The sequence below is a fragment of the Canis aureus genome, chromosome 2 (genome assembly GCF_053574225.1).
Source record: "Canis aureus isolate CA01 chromosome 2, VMU_Caureus_v.1.0, whole genome shotgun sequence".
Classification (NCBI taxonomy): Eukaryota; Metazoa; Chordata; class Mammalia; order Carnivora; family Canidae; genus Canis; species Canis aureus.
In genome coordinates this window covers 3195485-3218076 of record NC_135612.1, presented here as the reverse complement: position 1 = coordinate 3218076, position 22592 = coordinate 3195485, and the positions used below count along the sequence as shown (strand labels likewise).

Genomic DNA, 22592 nt, shown 5'->3' with positions numbered 1-22592 from the left:
CAAGTAGGACTCGGGGATACTACGTGCCCCCTTCCCCACGGGTCACCTGTCTGCATTTCAGCAGTGGCTTTAAGTAAATGAAGGTCCTGCAATACAGAGGACTCTGCGCCCTGACAGCAGCGGGGGAGCGGGGCTCGAGAACAGGGAGACCTGGGGCTCTCACCGCGTCTGCCCGCGGGGCCTCGCACCAGCCCCGGGCAAATAAAAGCATAAATTACGCTCTAGCCCGCCCTGCCCGCTGGCCTGTTCCCGCACCCACGGAAGCCACACTTCTGTCTCCAACCTCCCAGAAGTCTGTGACACTCAACAGTTTTTCCAGGGAAGAGAAAAAGCCCAGTTCAGTAATGAGACTGATTTCCGCAGTTTTGCAGCTGGGGCTTCCCTTGGGAGCTCTCCTTTAGGACACGAGCGCCGCGGTCGGAGTGGCGGGGAAGCTGTGGGGGGGGGGGGGTATGCGGCACGTGCAGGCAAGAGCCTCGGAACACCGGGGTGCAGTAGTCAAGGTGCGCTTGGAACTCACGTGGGGGAGGTTTTCATGCTCACCTGTGCCTTTCTAAAAGATCTATTCATTTTAAATCTGGCTGCTCATCTCTTTTTTGGCGGATCACTGATCCCATCGCTGTCGGCCCAGTAGCGGCTGTGGTATTGGCCAGTAGGAAATGGTCCCCCCCGCCCCCCGGCCCTGCTGTCGCCCAAGACCCTCCACCTTGCCCAGCTTCAGTTTGCTGGCACGCCCGGTGGGTCGTTGACTGTTCCGCTGGGCGCAAGATGTTGCCCCCAGAAACTGGCGTTCATGCTCCCTCCCCATCAAAACGCTCCTATCTCCTGTTTTAGAGCCACTGATGATGACCTTTGGCTTTTTCAGGAAACCGGTCTTCGTATGCTTGTTACTCAGTTTCTGGTTTGTTTGCGTTTTTTCTTTTTCCTCTTTTGAGAGGGGAGGGAGTTCGACGTGTCCCTTCTTAAAGGTAACAACTTTAGCTCTTCAGAGTTCACACGGTGCAGCCATGGGACAGGGTTAAGCGGTACATGATTCGATTACGTCAAATACCTGCTTCGTTCACTACCCACCCACCCCCACCACACTGAGGTTGGTTTTATGCCATGTTTTAAGCCAGAATAAGGAAAACTTAGGGCTGCCTTAAAGAGGTTTTCTCCTCCGAAATGTTGCCAGTTATTTGTGACTCCATATTATCCAGACCCAATGGGAATAGATTTTGTATTTAAAAAAAAAAACAAAACGAAAACAAAGGCACACACCCCAGTATTTCTCTAACTTCTTCCCCGTGTGAAGAGTGAGCCCTGACCTTGTGTAATCCGAGCCGCAGGCAGGGAAGTGACGCCTAGGGTCAGGCATCCAGGAGAGTGCAGGCCTGGCCTCCGGCCACTCCTGCTATCCAGCAGCCTTTGCTCCGAGGAGCACCGTGTCCCCAAGCAAGACGCCCGCTCTCGGGCCTTCCAGATGCCCGGGGAGAGCACCTCACGGCCTCCACCTGCCGCAGCCCGGTCTCCTCTAAGGCTCTGCAGCCCCCTGGGATCCGTGACTCGTGTCTGTACGCCTCGGTAAGACCCCTCCTCCGGTTCACACCCCGAGGGTGAGCTCCTAACCTGCACTTGCGAGGCGAGTTACTCAGCAGACCTAAGGAAGGCTCCCCTAGCGCCGCGGCCGGGCCAGGCGAGGTCGTGCGGGACCTGCATGGGGAACACCGCGGCCCTAGGCCTCTCCTCCAGCCGCTGCATGCACAGAGGGGCTCCTATGCCCCCGGGCTCTGGGCTGGGCCGCCCCAGCTGAAGAAGGAAAGGAATGGAGAGGGAAGAGGAAAGGGGTACGGGGTACGTCTTCCTTATCTCCCAAACTAGATGGTCAGCGCCCCAGCCAGAGGTCACAATCTGCTTTTCCGGACTCCTTTAAACTTGCTCGGGCACTGGGCAGGCAGCGAGTGTGCGGGGTGTGCTGACTGCCTGAGGGCCTAAGCTTTCATTTTTAATTCATAGACTATGCCCAAAAGATACTATTTCCATCCACTTGAACTTCCTGCAACCCCAAAAAGAGTTTTTGGTAAATGTTACGGAACGGTATTTACATCGAATCGGAGGTACCTCTCAATTGGTTTTGGACTGATGGGTCCCAAGGCCGCAATCCTCACTGCAGAGAAGGAACCCTGTAAGCTGGTGGTGCAGGGAGGATGGTGGTGACACCAGAAGCGCAGGTGTTGACTGACGCCGAAACTCTGAACCGCTAAGGTGGCGCAGTGAAGAAAGGCTCGTTCCGACCGGGAGTAATGGCATGTGGCCCCAAGAAGCACCCGCAGCGCAGCAGGAATCAGAGATGTGTACTGTGGCACCACTGGACTCCTGTCAAAAACGAGCTGACACTGGGGCGCCTGCATGACTCAGCTCGTGGTGCGGCCAAGTTTTGATCTCAGCTCAAGTCATGATCTCAGGGTACTGAGATCGAGCCCCTCATCTGGCTCCCCGCTCAGCGGGGAGTCTGGGTGAAGATTTTTCTCCCTCTGCCTCTCCCCCCACTCATTCTCTAAAATATTTTTAAATTTTTTAAAAAATTAAAATAAATTTTTGAATTAAAAAAAAAAAAGAGTTGACCCTACATTTGCGGATGTATTTCTGGACCTTCTACTCTGTTCCATTGAACTATCATATCTCTTTGTATTTAATGAACTATGTTGATAACAGTAGCTTTAAATTAAGATTTACAGTTTAGGTAAGCTCTTCAACTCTGTACTTTAAAGAAATTATCTTGATCATTTTACGATCTTTGCATTGCCACAGTCATTTTGAAAGCAGCTTGTCTAATTTTACTAGATCTTTTCTAATTTTACTAAACTGCTAGACCAATGGTTGGGAGTCCATTAAATTTACAGATTTGGGGGGAAATGGCCATTTTAACAGTATTGAGTCTTCTACTCAATGAGCATGGAATGAATGTCTTTCCATTTGTTTATTTGCTATTTTTTCTCAGTCAGGTTTTGTAGTTTTAAGTTTAATGGTTGTCTTTTGCTAGATTTACTTGTAGGTATTTGTTTTATTGGCAATACTATAAATGGAATTTATTTTCTAATTGTTGGGCTGCTAGCATACAAAAATTTTTTTATATTAGACTTTTATCTTGCAACCTTGCTAGATTCATTGCTTTTAGTTCTTTGTATGTAAATTCCCTATGATTTTCTCATTTTTTCTTTTTTAAAATTTTTACTGAAATTCCAGTTACCATACAGTGTAATGTTAGTTTCATTAATGCAATATAATGATTCCACTATAAGTGATAAGCACCTACCTATTCAACCCATTCCCCACCACCACCTCCCCTCTCTGGTAACCATCAGTTTGTTCTCTATTAACAGTTAACATTTGGTTCCTTGCTTTGCCTCCCTCTTTTTTCTCCCCCCTACTTTGCTCATTTCTTTTGTTTCTTAAATTTCAGATGAATGCAATCATATGGTATTTGTCTTTCTCGGACTGACTTACTTCACTTAGTGTTATACACTCTAGCTCCATCCATGTTGTTGTAAATGGCAAGATTTCATTCCTTTTCATGACCAAGTAATACTCCAGTAATATACACACCACATCTTCTTTATCCATTTAGCAGTCAGTGGTCACCTGAGCTGTTTCCATAATTTGGCTATTGTAGATAACACTGCTAAACACATTGGGGTACATGTATCCCTTTGACTTAGTATTTTTGTGTTCTTTGGGTAAATAGTAGTGCCATTGCTGATTCATAAGGTAGCTCTATTTTTAACTTTTTTGAGGAACCTCCACACTGTTTTCCAGAATGACTGCACCAGTCTGCCTTTCCACCAAGAGTGTAAGAGGTTCCCCTTTCTCCACATCCTCACCACCACCTATTGTTTCTTGAATTACTGTTTTTAGCCATTCTGACAGATGTGAGGTGATAGCTTATTGTAGTTTTGATTTGCATTTCCCTGATGATGAGTCATGTTGAGCATCTTTTCATGTCTGTTGGCCACCTGGATGTCTTCATTGGAAAAATGTCTATTCATCTCTTCTGCCCATTTTTAATTGGATTATTCACTTTCTGGGTATTGAGTTATGTAAATTCTTTATGGATCTTGGATACTAACCTTTTATCAGCTAAGTCATTTGCAAATATCTTTTCCCATTCTGCAGACTGCCTTTTATTTTTGTTGATTACTTCCTTCACTGTGCAGAAGGTTTTTATTGATGAAGTCCCAATAGTCTATTTTTGCTTTAGTCTCCTTGCCTCAGGAGACATATCTAGAAAGAATTTGCTACACTTCATGTCAAACAGGCTAGTTCCTGTGTTCTCCTCTAGGCTGAGATTTTCTATGTTAAAAAAAAAAAATCATGTCTGCAAATAGTGCCAATAAGGCTAGTTTTACTTTTGTCTGAAATTTGTACTTCTTTTTGGGGTTTTTTTTGTTGTGTGTGTGGTTTTTTTGTTTGGTTGTTTTTTTGTTTTGTTTTGCTTTGCTTTGCTTTGCTTTTATGCCTTATTTTGAAGCCTAGAACCTCAAGAATAGAAGTTGGTAAAAGCAGGCATTTTAGTCTTTCACCATTAAGTATGATATTGGTAGTTGAATTTTTTGTAGATGCCCTTCGTCAGGTTGAGTAAGCTCCTTAGTATTTCCAATTTGCTGAGCATTTTATCATTAACAGATATTGAATGCTGTCAAATGCTTTTTCTGCTTCAGTTGGAATGATCAAATGGTTTTGTTCCCTGTTTTCTGTCAATCTAGTGGATTACATTTATTAATTTTCAGATGTTAAACCAACCTTGCATAATTGGATAAGCCCTACTTGGCCATGATGTGTTATCCTTTTTATATATTACTGGATTTGATTTGATGATATTTTCTTTAAAATATTTGGCTCTGTCTTTATGATATTTTCTTGTATTTTGATAGTGTCTGTCAGCTTTTGTATTAGAGTTCTACTGACCTCATGAAGTGAGTTAGACAGTTACTCTCTCTGTTTTGAAACAGCTCCTATAATATTGTTATTATAATACGTACATAATATCATACATACAATATGTAAATTGTATGATAAAACCTACTAATGAAACCATCTGAGTTGAAATTTGCTTTTTGGGAATATTTTTTGATGCCAAATTATACTTGTTCTTAAATATAGAACTATTATTATCTATATCTTCTTCTGTCTGTAGAATCAGTAGTAATGACTACTTTTTAGTCTAGATACTGATATTTTGAATATTTGATATTTTGACTATATAATGTTTGATATTTTTTAGCATCCTATATAATTATATCTTTTGATGTTTTAGCTGTTTCTTTTTATATCTTTTTTTTTTAGGAGTTGCTCTATAGATTGGAATATGCACACCTAACCTTTGACAAACTATTAAGAGTTAATACTATATCATTTCATGGGAAATGTAGAAAATTTTCATCCATATGAGTTCCTTTGTACACACTCAACCTCTGTCTTTTCTGGTAGTTTTTATGTATAACATTTTATGTTACATTTTATGTATAACATTTTTATGTATAACATGTATACATTTTATGTATAACATTAACATTTTATGTATAACATTTATAACAAAACCTGATCAGATAATGCTGTAATATTTTCAATATTCAGTCACATTTTAAAGAACTTAAGAGGGAAAAAATGTATATTTGCCTGCATATTTACCATTTCTGTTGTGCTTCCTTCTATCCTGATGTTTCAGATTTCTTTCTGGTATCATTTAGTCTGAACTACTAGTGTTTCTGGTAGAGTGGATCCACTGACCGTTAATTCTGTTTTCTTTCATATGACAATGTACTGCTTTCATTTCTGTAGGATATTTTTGCTGGCTATGGAATTCTGGGTTGACAGAGACATCTGCTTGAATTCTAATTGGGTGTACATTAAGTCTATAGATAAATTGGGAAAAATTGCCACCTTAACAAATGAAAGATGTTATTCCATAGTCTTCTGCCCCCATCTTTTTTTTTTTTTTTTTTTTTGAGAAATTGGATTATTTGAATCGGTTTCTGTATCGAATGTGTCATTTTCTCTATCCACTTTTAAGACATTTTCTTTTTCTTGGATTTTAGCAGCTTGATAAGGATATGTGTAGGAGGGTTTTTTTGGTTTTGATTTTTTATTTATTTTTACCCTGTTTGGAGTTCACAGAGATTCTTAAATATGTAAATTTATTTCTTTCAACTAAATTAGGGACTTTAGTCATTATTTTTTCAAACAGATTTTCTGCCTCAATCACTCTGTTCCTCTACCTCTGGGAGAAGTAGGCTCCCAGACTCTTATTTCCTCTCCTCCGGTAATAGGTATTTTCCATATTTTGATATTGTATAGATCCCTGATACTCTTTTCACATTTTTCTATTTTCTTTTCTTTGTGTTCTTCAGCTGGGGTATTTTATATTGGATTATCTTCAAGTGTATTGACTCCTCTGTTATCAGTATGCTTTTGATCCTATGCAGTGATTTTTAAATTTTAGATACTGTATTTTATTTCTCAGTTTCTCCATTTTTATAATTTTTCTACAGTTTCTATTCCTCTACTAAGGATGTCTGCTTTTCCATTAATTTCAAATATATTTCCTTTATCGAACGGAGTATAGTTATAATAGCCACTTTATTATGGTTACTATAATGTTGGCATTTGTTGATTGCTTTTCCCTTAGAATTGATCACATTTTTCTGGTTTTCTGTATGTTTAGCAATTTTGAGTTGTGCCCTAGATATTATGAATGTTATACTGTACAAACTCTAAGTCCCTGTTATATTGTGCTGGAGATTATTAAGATTTTTGTTTCTGTAGGCAATCAACCCTGTTGGGTTCAGAATGCAAATTCTGTCTCACAGTGATTCAAATCACAGTTAACTTTCTCAAAGCCTGTGTTTTAGTACCCTGTGTGAGACCGTGTGAGACAGCCAGGAATTACTTTGAGACATGGTTTAAAGGAGTTTTGTTCTCTAAACGGGCTTAGGTCTGCCCATCAAATGTGTAGCTCAAGGATTAGACTGAAACTTGTGTGGGTTCAAACATGGAACCAGGTAATCCTCTTCTCTGGCCGTTTCCTCTCTATGATTTTCCATACACTTATAAGGACCTCTTTTCCTGATTCCTCAGGTCACAAGGATTTGGTTTCTATTATGTTTCAGACACTAATGTTGCCTCCCTTGTATTCCTGTGTAACTGGAGTACACATAAGAGGAGCGCTCCAAGAGAAATGAGGGGGAAACAACAAAACAGGCAACTAAATGATGGCATGCCTTGAACACCTCTATTTCCTCTCTACACTCACTCTCTAGGTGAAAGCATTCTGTAATTCTATAACCTCAAATCTGAAAGCTGACAACTCTTAGACCTTTTCTAACCTCCAGACTAATAGACCCACTTGCCTAGTCTATATCTATACTTGAAAATCTAATAAACTATACATGTCCAAAACTAAGGCCTTCCCCCATCCATACTGATTACTTTTGACTGCAAATATAACACACACACACACACACACACACACACACACACACAAAAGCCCACAAATACAGAGATAGACAGTCCAGAATATATATAGCATACTCATTAGGCACCCAGTCTCCTTATCTCTTGATGCGTTTACAACTTTAGTATGCTTCCTCTTTATGACAGCAGGAGAGAGAAGTGTAATGGTAATTTATTTTTTGTTTTTTTCTAAGCTTTTATTTAAATTCAAGTGAGTTAACATATAGCGCTGTATTGGTTTCAGGAATAGAATTTAGTGATTCATCACTTACCTTTAACACCCAGGACTCACCACAAGTGCCCTCCTTAACCCATTTAGCAGACCCCTACCTACCTCTCCTCCAGCAACCCACAATTTATTCCCTCTAGTCAAGAGTCATTTATCGTTTGCCTCTCTGTTTTATCTTATTTTTCATTCCCTTCCCCAATGTTCATCAGTTTTGTTTCTTAAATTCCACACAGGAGTGAAATCATATGGTGTTTGTCTTTCTCTGACTGACTTATTTCACTCAGCCTAATAGCCTCTAGTTCTATCCACCTTGTTGCAAATGGCAAGATTTCTTTTTTTTTTTTTTTTGATGGTTCAGTAATATTCTAATGTATACATACACTACATCTTCTTTACCCATTCGTCTGTCAATGTGGACATCGCTGCCATGAATATTGGGGTGCAGGTACCCCTTCGAATCACTGTTGTTTTCGAAGTGAAAACTTCGAAACTTAGTGGTACAACTGCTGAGTCATAGGGTAGCTCCATTTTTAACTTTGAGGAATCTTCATGCTATTTTCCAGAGTTCCTGCACCAGCTTGCATTCCCACCAACAGCATAAGAGGGTTCTCTTTTCTCTGCATCCATCCCAACATCTATTATTCCCTGAGTTGTTCATTTTAGCATTCTGACCTGGGTGAGGTGTTATTTCATTGTGGTTTTGATTTGCATTTCCCTGATGATGAGTGATGTTCAGCACCTTTTCCTGTGCCTGTTGGCCATTTGTTTCTTCTTTGGAGAAGTGTCTCCATGTCTTCTGGCTATTTCTTGACTGGATTATTTGTTTTTTGGGTGTTGAGTTTGATAAGTTCTTTATAGATTTTGGATACTAGCCCTTTCTCTGATATGTCATTTGCAGATATCTTCTCCCATTCTATAGATTGCCTTTTAGTTTTGCTGACTGTTTCCTTTGCTGTGCAAAAGCTTTGTATCTTAAAGAAGTTCTAATAGTTCACTTTTGCTTTTGTTTCTCTTGCCTCTGGAGATGTGTCTAATAAGTAGCTGTGGCCAAGGTCAAAGAGGTTGCTACCTATATTCTCCTCTAGGATTTTGATGGATTCCTGTCTCACATTTAGGTCTTTCATCCATTTTATTCATTTTTGTATATGGTGTAAGAAAGTCATCCAACTTCACTATTCCGCATGTGGCTGTCCAGTTTTCCAACACCATTTGTTGAAGGACTGCCTATTTTCCTTTGGATATTCTTTCCTGCTTTGTCGAAGATTAGTTGACTATAGAGTTGAGTGTATTTCCGGGTTTTCTATTCTATTGTGTCTTTTGTCCCATTATCATACTGTCTTGTAATACAGCTTGAAGTCCAGAATTGTGACGCCTCGACTCTTGGTTTTTTTTTTCAACATTACTTTGGCTATTTGGGGTCTTTTCTGGTTACAAATCTTAGGATTGTCTGTTCCAGCTCTGTGAAAAGTGTTGGTATTTTGATAGGGATTGCACTGGATTGCCTTGGGTTGCATAGACATTTTAACCATATTTGTTCTTCCAATCCATGAGCACGGAATGTTTTTTCATTTCTTTGTGTCTTCATCAATTTATTGCGTGAGTGTTCTATAGTTTTCAGAGTATAGCTCCTTTACCTCTTTGGTTAGGTTTATTCCTAGGTATATTACAGGTTTTGTGCAATTGTAAATAAGATCCAATTCCTTGGTTTCTCTTTCTTCTGCCTCACTGTTAGTGTATAGAAATGCACCTCACTTCTGTGCGTTGATTTTTGTATCCTGCAACTTGGCTAAATTCCTGTATCCATTCTAGCAATTTTTTGGTAACCTTCCCCATTTCAGTAAATGTCCGTTCCATGCTTCTAGGTGCTCAGGCTCAAAATATCCTGGAGTCATCCATGATTCCTTTTCTTTCCTTTTCCACATCCAGTCTACCAGCAAATATTATTGATTGACTCCATCTTCGTGCAGGCTATCGTTGCCATTCCTGGACTTCTGAAATAGTCTTCTGAAATAGTCTTCTAATGGAACTCCATCAGTTCATTCTCTACACAATAGCATATGGTTCTTCAAACCTTAAGTAAGATCACATCATTCTTGTGCGCAGAACTCTCCAGTTACCTCCCAGCTTACTCTCAGTAAAATCCAAGGGACTTACTAGTAAAAAAGCTATACATCATTTGGTCTTGGCTAACCTTCTGATTAAATTGACTATTTTCTTCCCCTCACTCATTTCATACCAGTTATACTAGCTTCCTTAATGTTCCTTGAGTATACTAAGTATGTACCAATTTCAGGGTCTCTATCATGAATGCATTTCTTCTAGATAACCCCATGGCTGGCTTCTTAACTTCCTTCATGTCTTTGATCAAATACCATATTATCAAAGAGATCTTCCCTAACAGCCTACCTCAAATAGGATTCCTGCTAGTAAATCTCTCCCCTTATACAACTTTTTTCTTCATACTCAGACTATTTGACATATTATCTGATTTTCTGTGTATATGTATAGATTCATACACTCATATACATTCTCTGTCTTTACATATATAAATATATAAAAATGTATAAATAGGTACATATATGAGTTTGATTATTAAAGGGCTTCTCACTAGAATTAAAGTAGGGATATCTGATAAGGAAGACCGCAGTGATGAAAAGAGATGGTCAAGACAGATTTCTCTGAGAAAAGGGCATTTGAGCGAAGAATGAATATGAGCCAGCTATAACATAGCCTAGAAGAAAAGCACTCCAGGCAAAGAGAACAAATAACAAATAAGAGCACTCCAGGCAAAGCCCTACAGTGGAAATAAGCTTGTCACATTAGGCACATTAGGGGATTGTCCTGCATTTGAGGAGAAAAAGAAACCCAGTATAGGTAGAATTTAGAAATTATGTAGAGTAGAACAAGATGAGGTGAGAGAGACAGGCAGAGCCAGATCATTGCAGTTTTGCCTGTCCCAGATGCAGTAGAAAAAGAATTGCAAGCCTCTCTAGCACCTCAGTCATTCTCCACCCTTTGGGAAGCTCTAAGTCTACAACAGCCAAAGGCTGTCTAGCAACATGCAGCTATTTAAATTTAATTAACTAAAAGTACATTTAAAATTGCAGTTTCTCGATCGCATGAGTTCCATTCCAAGTATTCAATAGTCACACGTGCCAATGACTTACCTATAGGGCAGCACAGATAGAGAACATTCCATCATTACAGAAGTTATGTAAAATAGTGCTACTCTAGGAAATCTAGTCCAGTGAGAAATAAGGCCAAGTTTGCGTAGCCTCTCCTCTGTGATTTTCTCTTAACCCTAGAATCAGTACTTTTCTATTTAAATGGAAATATATGTGGTGCCTAGAAAATTAGCATGGGGCCTGTTCCCTATGCAAATACTCTCACTGGTGATTTTTGCCTATGACAGAAAAGATGAGAAGGACTGGTAAATCACAAGCATTCTTAACCTCATTATAAATACATTGCAAATGTAAAAATGCAAAGTGTGGAAGTCATAAATGTGAAAGCAGCTTTCAATTTGTTTTAATAGGCATTTTCTATACCTTATTGTAACCTAGGGATCTGGCTGCAAGAAACTGCCTGGTAGGTGAAAATAACGTTCTGAAAATCAGTGACTTTGGAATGTCTCGTCAAGAGGATGGTGGAGTGTATTCATCTTCTGGCTTAAAGCAGATTCCCATTAAATGGACAGCACCAGAAGCTCTTAATTATGGTAAGAATAGACTGTTTTTCTTTTTTGTGGTAAAAAATATACTCCATCAGCACAAAACATTCACAAGCAAAGTTACAGGAGTAAAGTAGAGCCCAAGTTAGAATGATTTGAAAATCAACACAATAATGTGTAAGTATTCATATTTTGTACTTACACAGGAGCAGAAACTTAATTCATTAACCTTATTGGTCAGATTTCTTCATGTAACATTGGTAAATTTAACAGATGAGTATACTTATAAGCACTTTGGAAAGGGTTTCTTTAATCCCTAAAAATTATTATTTTTTCTAAGTGTTGCTATGGCTCTAGACCACTGCTTTGGAATGTCTTATAATTGGCACAATAACCTCACCTAATATGGTTTTAAAATATTATCAAGTCTATAGTTTCTCACTAAAAATTAACATAGTTTCTTAGCATTTCTGTCTCTGGAACCTGTATACATCTTGTGGGGAGAGAAGGGAAGTTACACTTTTAAATTCGCAGGAATTTGTGTGTGTGTATCATTGCAATTGGAAATAAATACAGGTTGCATTATCTGTGGTTGGGATAAAATGGGCTGCAACAAGATGGGTAACGGCTCAAGGATTAAAAGGAGAGAGATTGTGCTTTAACTGAAATTATAAATTACATTTTAACTGAGTGAAGTGGCATATGAGCCATGAGTTGGTAAATGGGTACAGTATGTTTTAAATTGAAATATCATAAAATTGGGATCCCTGGGTGGCGCAGCGGTTTGGCGCCTGCCTTTGGCCCAGGGCACGATCCTGGAGACCCGGGATCGAATCCCACATCGGGTTCCCAGTGCATGGAGCCTGCTTCTCCCTCTGCCTGTGTCTCTGCGCCTCTCTCTCTCTGTGACTATCATAAATAAATAAAAATTTAAAAAAAAAAAAAAAAAAAGAAATATCATAAAATTATTCTTGACTGATTTAAAATGAAAATTACTTCATCATGACGAATAGTGCATTTATAAATGCCTTAATTCAATGCTGAAATTAAAGATAAAGCTTTGTCAAGTGAGGTACAATTCTTCTAACTTAAAATTAAGCATTTTGAAGTGAATAATTCAGTGGTATTTAGTACAGTTGACAGTACTCTACAACCACTACTACTTTCTAGTTCCAGCATTTTCATCACTCCAGAATAGTAATAGTAAACTCCCCATCCCTCATTTCCCCCCAGCCACTGGCAACCACATGTCTGTTTTTTGTTGCTCCGGATTTACCTGTCCTGCATATTTCATGTAAAAGGAATCATCCTACACATAGTATACATTTCTTAAATGTTTTGGAGGTTCATCCATGTCGTAACATGTATAATTAACTTCATTCCTTTTTGTGGCTGAATAATATCCCATTGTGTATATTAATAATTTGTTTATCCATTCATTCATTGGTGCATATTTGGGCAGTTTTCACCTTTCGGCTGTTGTGAATAGTGCAATGAACATTTGTGTATAAGGATCTGTTTGAGGACCTGTTTTTAGTTATTGTGGGCAAGCACTAGGAGTTGTATGGTAAATTCTACACATTTAACTTTGTGAGGAACCGCCAGATGTTTTCCAGATAAAGCTTTGTAAAATGATTCGTTTGGAAGCTAGTTGGGGCTGATTCAGACACCAGGACCTATTTGGTATTTTGTATATTAATGATACTATGGAGTATATGTTGTATGTAGTTGTCATTACGAGAAATTGACTAAGTTGTTCTAGTTCCCAGTAATGAAGTTTTTGAGCTTAACACTCCATAGATACGAATCCTCACCCTAATTTGTCTTCCCATGTGCTAGCAAGAGAAGTTTTTATAAGCTTTCTAATGATCACAGACTAATTCCACTCTTCCTCAGAATCTAGAGAAAATGGCACCCCTGCTATTTTCTACAGCGATATTAGTCTACGGTTGTATTCTTAAGAAGAATCACAGGCTAAAAGACTGTAACTTGTTATTTACGCAGAGGTTTTCTTTAAATAGCAAGACATTGTTAACCCCTTCTTGTACATTTAGAGCATTCCTGTAAAGGGGCTGGAACTGGACTTGGGAGACCCTGAAATCCAGCTCTCTAGAATTTATTTTAACCCTGTTGACCAGATCCTCTTGGTTGCCTTGAGTGTCCTCTTAACTATCATGCCAAGTAAAATTCTGTCTTTTAATCAAAATGTATTTTAGTTGAATTTCAAGCTGACTAAAGTATTTACAAATCAAAATTCTATTTCTGGATATCTCTTAGAGCCAGACCTACAGCATTTTAAGTAATAAAGAGAGCTGTGAAGATCTTTGGTTGGAGGGACATTCTTTTTTTATCAGTCTTTAATATTAATACAATGCAGAACAATTTACATGACAGAGGGGGAGAGATTTTAACGGTAGATGTGGAATAAGTCTGCCATACTTATTACCCAGCCCAGGAGGGAATTCCTCAGAGTTTAACCAGAGTGGAAAATATATCTATTGAAAGACTTATTTCTTGCCATACTTCTTTCAGGTTTTATGCAAATATCATTCTATGATTGGTGGTAAGATTTTTACCTCATTTCCAAGGGTTTTTTTCTTCCGTGTTGCCTCAGAGTAGCTGAAATACTACCCAAGTTTCCGATGACATGTGGGAGCAAGGCTGATAGAAAACTCCTTCAGTCTAAGGAACCTCTCAGAAATTTTGCCTTAGGGCCATACTGTTAAATTTATTTTTACCATTATTTTGTCATTAGTGTTGCTGTCATTTGATTTTTTTTTTTAAATGACACATATATTTGTTTTTTAAAAAAATCAAACAACAGAAAGGAGCCTACAATGACAGGTAAGCCCCTCTCCCTCCTGTCTCTGGCCACACAACACATAATTGCATATATCCCCTCCCCCACTTTTTAATCACAAAATGGCAGCATACTCAATAGTCTTTTCAGCATATATTGCTGCCATGCTCAATATAGCTGTTACAAAAGATACTGTGCTTGTAAAGGGCAGCTAGGATACTCACCTTCAACATAGAAATAATCTAAAAGGGAAAATTAAAAGATATTTTTTTGTTTGTCATCTAACAATTTTGAGCTGATGCATCCTCTAATTAGCCTGACATGACTACTCTGAAATGAGAACGAGGCAGGATTTATAGTGAAAAGAGTTCTGGATCAACCATCAGGGCCAGATTTCCTATCAGTTATATCATTAGTTGCATGACCTTGGCAAATCATCTACTTCTGTGCACCTATGTTTTCTAATTTGAAAGATGAGAACATAGTGCCTTTTCCATGTAGGGGTATCGTGAAGATCAAATGAGGTGGAGAAGTAGCAAAATTCTGTACAATTGTAAGTTGCTCTTAGCCCATTAAAATTCAAGATGGAGATCTAAGAAGAGCCCAAACTCACACCTCCTCTCACAGACACACCAGGTCTATGGAACAATTCTCTCAAAAAAAACCCTAAAAACTAGCTAGCCAAGTGCTACATAGTAGGCAAACAAGAAAAGAAAAAACCCACATCACAGCAGGTAAGAGAGGCTAAGACTCAATCTCACCATAAACCTCATCCACAGCACAGACAACCATAATCAGGAGGAAACTAAAAACCTAGAGCTTCTCCCTGAAGAACAAAGGGTTTAAGCGCTCACATCAGGCACTGCAGCATTTAAGACCTGCATCTGAGAGGTAAGCTCCCAAAATATCTACCTTTGATGAGTGATGAATTGGTGAACACTGCATCTGAGACTAATGATGTACTATATGTTGGCTAATCAAATTTAAATTAAAAAAAAAAAAAAAGAAAAAGGAAGTCAACAAGACTCACATCCACGTAACCCATAAGGCTACAAGGAATATAAACACAACTCTTAAAGGGCCCCATGCTTGGAATCACCTGCCCTAGAGCCCAGAGCAGCAGCAGGCAACAGACAGGCTATGTGAAAGAAGCTCAGATGCTAGTCTGAAAGCATCAACCTGAGGGGCATCTTATTTAATACACGTCTACAGGTCTCCTGGGGATGCTTTCCAGGGATAGAGGCTGGCAGATGCCATTTTCACATTCTACTTCTGCTGCACCCCTGAGCACCAGTACCTGCCAGATACACAGTATCTGGTAGCCTGGTTTTTGCAGCTGCCACACAGGGAACAACCTTGATTATTAGGTTTGGAGGCTAGGGGGTTTGCATGCCTGTGTTCCATATGAGTGTAACAATCCGAGAACACCCTTTGGCAGGCTACCACCCTAGAGCCCTGACAGCAACATACAGTCTTTATCTGTTTGTCCAGGAGCTGTGGCCTGAGGGCAGACTTCTGGTATGGCACCAATCTATAGGCCTGTGGAGGTTCTGTCTAGGAACAAAGGATGCTATATCTGCACTCTCCCTCTCCTTTGCTTCCCAGAATCTCCCAGAAAGGAGCTTATACCCTTGTCCGGTGCTCAGATTTTAGCAGGTGCCACCTGGAGATGCCTCGATAGCACCTGGCTCTGGTGGTCAGCAGGGCTTACTTTCACAGATCCCACAGGACTGTAACCAACGGAGAAAAAGTTCTTAACCAGCTGCCACCCCTAGGGCACAGCAAGAGGCAATAGGCCCAGAGCTCTGCCTTTCTATGAAAGAGACCTATTAGCTTATTATCAGAGCTACAGCCAGAGGTGCAGGCTTCTGATTGAACACACATCTAAGACCTGACTGATCCTTTCCAGAGACATTAGAGGGCAGGCATCTGCCCCGCTTCATACTCTGTCCTGCTATATACTAGAGCACCAGTATGTCTCAGAAGAGAGCTCTTACACCCAGCTGGTGGCCCAGTTTTAGGGGCTGCCATCCAGAGAATGCCCCTTGATCGGGCTCTATTGACTAAGGGACACTCGCATTCCTGTGTCCCAGAGGACAGTAACAATCAGAGAGATTGTTCTTGGCAAGCTACCCATTCCCCAAGGCACTGCACCAACAGCCAACTATGAAAGAAGCCTATGTGCTTGTCGGGAGCTTCAGACTGAGGGGTAGGCTTCAGGTTTGGCACACATCTAGAGCTTGAGGTAATGTAGACGGTAGACACCGCCTTTGCGTTCTCCCCCTACCTCCCTGGTATCTGAACTTATGAGCTTATGCACTCATCTAGAGCCCCAAATCTTTACACCTGTGCCCAGGGGACAACTCCAGATCAGCTGGCTCTAGTGGTCAGTGGGGCTTACACTTGTAGTCCTACAGGACTGTGGGACCTTAGCCATTGTTTAGGATCTGGCTGCAAATCAGTTACAGTGGTGAGATTCTTTTGGACATGATAGATCTAAGAGTACCCTCAACTACTATGATCTATTAAAAATAAAATAGTCTGTATGGGCAATCACAAGCATTTGAAAGACAACAAGGAACTAGGGCAAAATTGATGACATTCATGTAATACATGAGGCTACTTCTTCAAGATTGGGAGAAATGGCTGTTCCTCTAATGCATTAAAAACAACAAAGAGTCAAACAAAATGAATAAACACTGAAATATGTTCCAAATGAAAAGACAAAAGAAATTCTTAGGGAAAAAAATTTAGTGAAACAGAAGTTACCAGATAAAGACTTCAAAGTAATAATCATAAAGATGCTTGCCAAACTCAGAGAAGAATGGATGAATATAGTGAGAACTTCAATGGATAGAAAATCTAATGGAGTACCACTTACCAAATAGAAGTCACAAAGCTGAAAAATGCAGTAATTGGGCTAAAAAAAAAAATACAGTAGAGGGGTTTTACTAGCAGACTAGATGAAAAAGAGAGGATCAGTTAACTCAAAGACAAAGCAGTGGAACTCACCAAATCAGAGCAACAAAAAGAATTTTAAGAAGTGGAGATAACTCAAGGAATTTTCTTATAGGACACCATGAAGCAGACTAACGTTTGCATTATAGAAGTCCCAAAGGAAGAAGAAGAATAAGGGACAGAAAACTTAACTTGAAGAAATAATGGTTTCAAGCTTCCCTAATTTAGGGAAAGAAACACATCCTGATCTACAAGGCTCACTGAGTTCCAAATAAAACTAACTCAAAGAGACTCGCACCAAGACACATCATAATTAAAATGTCAATGGTTAAAAAGAATAAAAGAATCTTAAAATCAGCAAGAGAAAAGCAAATTATTGTTTATAAGTGTGCGTCCATAAGACTATCAGAAGATTTTTTAGCAGAAACTTTTAAGCAGGAACTGGTTTTAGCAGACCAGAAGAGAGTAGTAGCACAGTATATTCAGAGGCTGAAAGTATATTCAGAGGCTGAAAGTATAACATTTGCAAACAAGAATACTCTACCTGGCAAAGGTACCATTTAGAATTGAAGGAAATACAAAGCACAAGTTAAGGAGTTGATTACCACTAAAACAGCCTTCCAAGAAATGCTAAAAGGACTTCTCTAAGGACTTCTCTCTAAGGGGTGCTTATTGTAACAAGAAAACACAAAGTATAAGTCTCACTGGTAAAGTTAAATATTTAGTAAAGATAGGAGATTAATCATTTATAAAGCTAGCATAAAAGTTAAAAGACAAAAGTAGTAAAAATGTAACTAAATAATGAGTTAAGGGGTACACAAAATAAATGATGTAAACTGTGATATCAAAAACCAGACATGAGGGAGAGTAAATCTGTAGAGCTTTCGAATCCATGCAAACTTAAGTTGTTATCTTAAAAGAATGTTTAGGTTGTTAACTTAAAATAGAGTGTTATAAATATAGATTGTTTTATGTAACTCCTATGGTAACCACAAAGCAAAAGTCTATACTAAATACACAAAAGATAATTAGAAAAGAAATTTGAGCAACCACTAAAGAAAGTCATCAAACCACAAAGGAAGAGAGCAAGAGAAGAAGGGAACAGAGAGGAACTGCAAACAGCCAGGAAGCAATGAACAAACGGGCAATAAGTACATACCTATCAGCAATTTCTTTAATCATAAATGTACTAAATTCTCCAATCAAAAGACACAGACTGGCTGAATGAATAAAAAAACAAAAACAAGACTCATCTATGTGCTGCCTCCAAGAAACCCACTGCAGATGTAAGGACATACACAGACTCAAAGTGAAGAGACAGGAAAAGATATTTCATGCAAATGAAAATCAAAAGAAAGCTAAGGTAGCTCCGCTTCTGTCACACCAAAGACTTTAAGACTGTAGTCAAGGACAAAGAAAGGCATCACATAATGATAAAGTGGCCAATACCACAAGAGTATGTAACATTTTTAAATATTGATAAATAAATAATATATATTTGTGCAGCCAACGTAGGCTCACTTAAACATACAAAGCAAATATTAACAGATCTAAAGAGAGAAATAGCAATAATGTAGAAGTGTTTAATATACCACATATCTATGGATAGGTCGTCCAGACAGAAGTATCAATAAGGAAATATGGGCCTTAAATAACACACTGGACCAGATAGACTACATAGATATATACAGAACATCTCATTCAGAAGCACCAGAATACACATCCTTCTCAGGTGCCCATGGAACATTCTCCAGGGTACATCATATCTTAGGCCACAAAACAAGTCTTGATAAACTTAAGAAGATCTAAATCCTATCGTGCATCTTTTCTGACCACAGTGGTATGAAATTCTACAATTACTGGGAAATTAAACAATATTCTACTGAAAACCAATTAATTAAAGAAGAAACCTTAAAAAAAGAAATACCTTCAGGAGCACCTGGCTGGCTCAGTTAATTAAATGCCTGACTCTTCGTTTTGGCTTAGGTCATGATCTCAGGGTTGTGAATTGGGCCCCACAGGGGGTACCTCACTCAGCATGAAGTCTGCTTGGGTTTCTTTGCCTCTTCTTGTCGCTCTGCCCCTCCTGCAGTGCTTGCACACTCGCTCACTCTCTAATAAATAAATAATATCTTCTTAAAAATAACTTGAGACAAATTTATGAGATGAACAAAAGCAACTTTAAGAGGGAAGTTCATAGCAATAAATAAAGAAAAAAAATCTCAAACTAACATTACTCATCAAGTAACTAGAAAAAGAAGAAATGAAGACCAAAGTTAGTAGAAGGAAAGAAATAACATAGCTCAGAGCAGAAATATGAAATAGAAATTAAAAAGGTAATAAAAAGAACAATGAACAAAGAGTTGGTTCTCTGGAAAAAAAAAGAAAAAAACCTGACAAACCTTTAGTTAGACTTATCAAGAAAAAAGAGAGGACTCAAATAAAACAAGAAATGAAAGAGGAGCTGTTACAACTAGTACCACAGAAGTAAAGGTCATAAAGGACTACTGTGAACAACAATGTGCCATAAAGCATGGACAAATAAATAAACTCCTAAAAATATACAACTTACCAAGACTGAATTACAAAAAAATAGAAAATCTGACAAATCAATTACTAATTCAGTTTCCTTAATAGTAAACAATAACAACAAACAAAAGTTCAGGACCACTTGTTTCACTGGTAAATTCTACCAAACACGAAGAAGGATTTATGTTAATTCTTCTTTGGGGCACCTGGGTGGCTCAGTGGTTGAGCGTCTGCCTTTGGCTCAGGCCATGATACCAGGGTCCTGGGATTGAGTCTTACATCAGGCTCCTTGCAGGGAGCCTGCTTCTGCCTCTGCCTCTCTGTCTCTCTCATGAATAAATAAATAAACCTTTTTTAAAAACATTGTTAATTCTTCTTTAAAACTTTTCCAAAAAAAAAAAAAAATAGGAGGAAATACTTCCAAAGTCATTTTTAAAGGCCAGCATCACCCTGATATCAAAACCAGACAAGGACACCACAAGAAAAGAATATTACAAGCCAGTATCCCTTATGAACATAGATGTAAATGCCTCAACAAAATTTTAGCAAACCATATTCAACAATGAATTAAGAGGTTATACACCATATTCAAGTGGGATTTATCTCAGGGATGCAGGAATGTTTTATCCTCCACAAATCAATCAAAGAGATGTGCCATATTAACAAAAGGAATGATAAAAATTATCATCCCAGTAGTTACAGAAAAGGCATTTAATAAAATTCAACACCCATTTGTGATAAAATCTCAACAAATTTGATATAGAAAGAACATATATGAGCATAATACAAGCCATATGTGACACAAGCCCACAGCTATCACCATACTCAACAGTGAAAAGCTGAAAGCTTTTCTAAGATCAGGAACAAGACAAGGATTCCCACTGTCACCACTTTTATTCAACATAGTATTGGAGGTTGTAGCCAGAGAAATTAGGTAAAAATAAAATAGAAAGCATTACAACAGGAAAAGAAATAAAATTATCACTCTTTGCAAATGACATTATTGTATATAGAAGCACTAAAGACTCTACCAATAAACTGTTAGAACTAATCAATGAATTCAATTAAAGTTGCAAAGTATAGTATGCAAAAAATCTGTTGCATTTCTATACATTGAAATGAACTGTCAGAGAACTTGAGAAAACCATTCCATTTACAATTGCATTAAAAGGAATAAAATGCCTATGGATAAATTTAACCTAGAAGGTGAGAGACTTGTACGCATACACTGTAAGATTTAATGAAAGAAATTGATGACTATACGAATAAATGGAAAGATATCCTATGCTCCTGGATTAGGAGGATTAATATTGTTAAATGTCTATACTACCCATAGCAATCTGTGGTTTGTTTTTGAAAGAATTAGGACAAAAAAGCTTCTAAAATTTGTATGAAACCACAAAAGATCGTGAATAAGGCAATTTTGAGAAAGAAAAAAGTTGGAGGCATTGTGTTCCCTGATGTCAAACTGTACTTAAAAAGCTATAGTAATTGAAATAGTACAGTATTGGCATAAGAACAGATAACATGGATCAATGAAACAAGAGAGCCCAGAAATAAACCAACGTATATATGGTCAATCAGTCAATTTACAACAGAGGACCCAAGAATATACAATAGTGAAGGGACAGTTTCTTCAATAAATGCTGCTGGGAAAACTACACAATCACATGCAAAAGAATGAAACTTATCTTATACCATACACAAAAATTAACTCAAAATGGATTCAAGACTTTAACAGAAGACTCAAAACCACAAAACTCCTAGAAGTAAACATAGGCAGTAATTTCCTTGACTTGGTCTTGGAAACCATTTTTTGGATCTGACACGAAAAGCAAAGGTTTTCTACTTTAATAAGCTAGTATGACTACATCAAGCTACAAGTTTCTGCATAGCAAAATAAAGCATCAACAAAATGAAATAGCAACCTGCTGAATGAGAGAAAGTATTTGCAAATCATGTATCTGATAAAGGGCTAATAATATCCAAAATAATTCATACAACTCAATATCAAAAAAATATTCAATTAAAAAAATGGGCAAACTTGTATGTTCTTGGATCCTCCATTGTAAATTGATTGACATATATACATTGGTTTATTTCTGGGCTTCTCCTATATGTTTTCCAGAGAAGACATACAGATGGCCAATAAGTACATGAAAGATGTTCATTATTAATCATCAAGATCAAGGAAATGCAAATCAAAATCACAATGACATACATGCCCCAGATGCTCTGTGATACTGGGAAAAAAAAAAAAAAAAAAGCCTGGTTAAAAAAGCAACTAGAATATAAAAGATCCAGCTCTGGAACTCTTCCTAATAGCAGGGGAGCTGCTGGAACTCTCTCCGAATCAGAGGGGCTGGCAAGTGCCATGGTTTATACTCCCCTCCACCTTGAAAGCCAACCTACCTCCTCAGTGAACCCTGAACTCCCAGCCCATACCAACACAAGCCATCCTACCAAAGCAGCCCCACCCAGCACAGCACACACCAGGACACCCCGATCAGTGCTCATTACATCTGTAGCTGTCTTGCCAAGATGACAAAGGTGCAATGCACCCTGAAAGACACCAGGCCCATACTACTGTGGCTCCAAATGACTTGCTAGGATCCTCCTGGGTGCAGAGTGCTCTGTGACCACTCAGCCTATACCTTGTCCTGGCTCAGCCATCCTACCAGGATGCATCCTGCATAGAGCATCCCAGGACCCCCTGGCTTTCACCCACTTTAGCCTCAGCTCTCCTGTCAAGATGATCTGTGTGGAGAGCCCCAGGATCACCCTAGCCCATGTCTACTTCAGCTTTAGCTGTCCTGCCAGGGCACCCTCTGCACAAAGAGTCTAGGATTGCTCTGTCCCATGGCCAGTTCTGCTCCAGTCATCCCATCAGGGAAGCCCAGTATAGAGTGCCTGGGACC

At 38.8% G+C, this 22592-nt stretch overlaps 1 protein-coding gene and 1 long non-coding RNA gene across 12 annotated transcripts in view; one reads left to right on the top strand and one right to left on the bottom strand.

The window, feature by feature from the left end:
* FER (FER tyrosine kinase) overlaps positions 1–22592 on the top strand; it is a 434062-nt gene that overhangs the window by 398192 nt on the left and 13278 nt on the right. For all 11 annotated transcript variants that reach the window (XM_077861808.1, XM_077861843.1, XM_077861834.1 and 8 more), the window contains one exon: positions 11281–11435. In XM_077861808.1, the coding sequence (XP_077717934.1) occupies positions 11281–11435 (155 nt within the window). The remainder of the gene's footprint in view (positions 1–11280; positions 11436–22592) is intronic.
* Positions 1–22592, bottom strand: part of LOC144292134 (uncharacterized) — a 35786-nt gene that overhangs the window by 6372 nt on the left and 6822 nt on the right. The window lies entirely within an intron of this gene.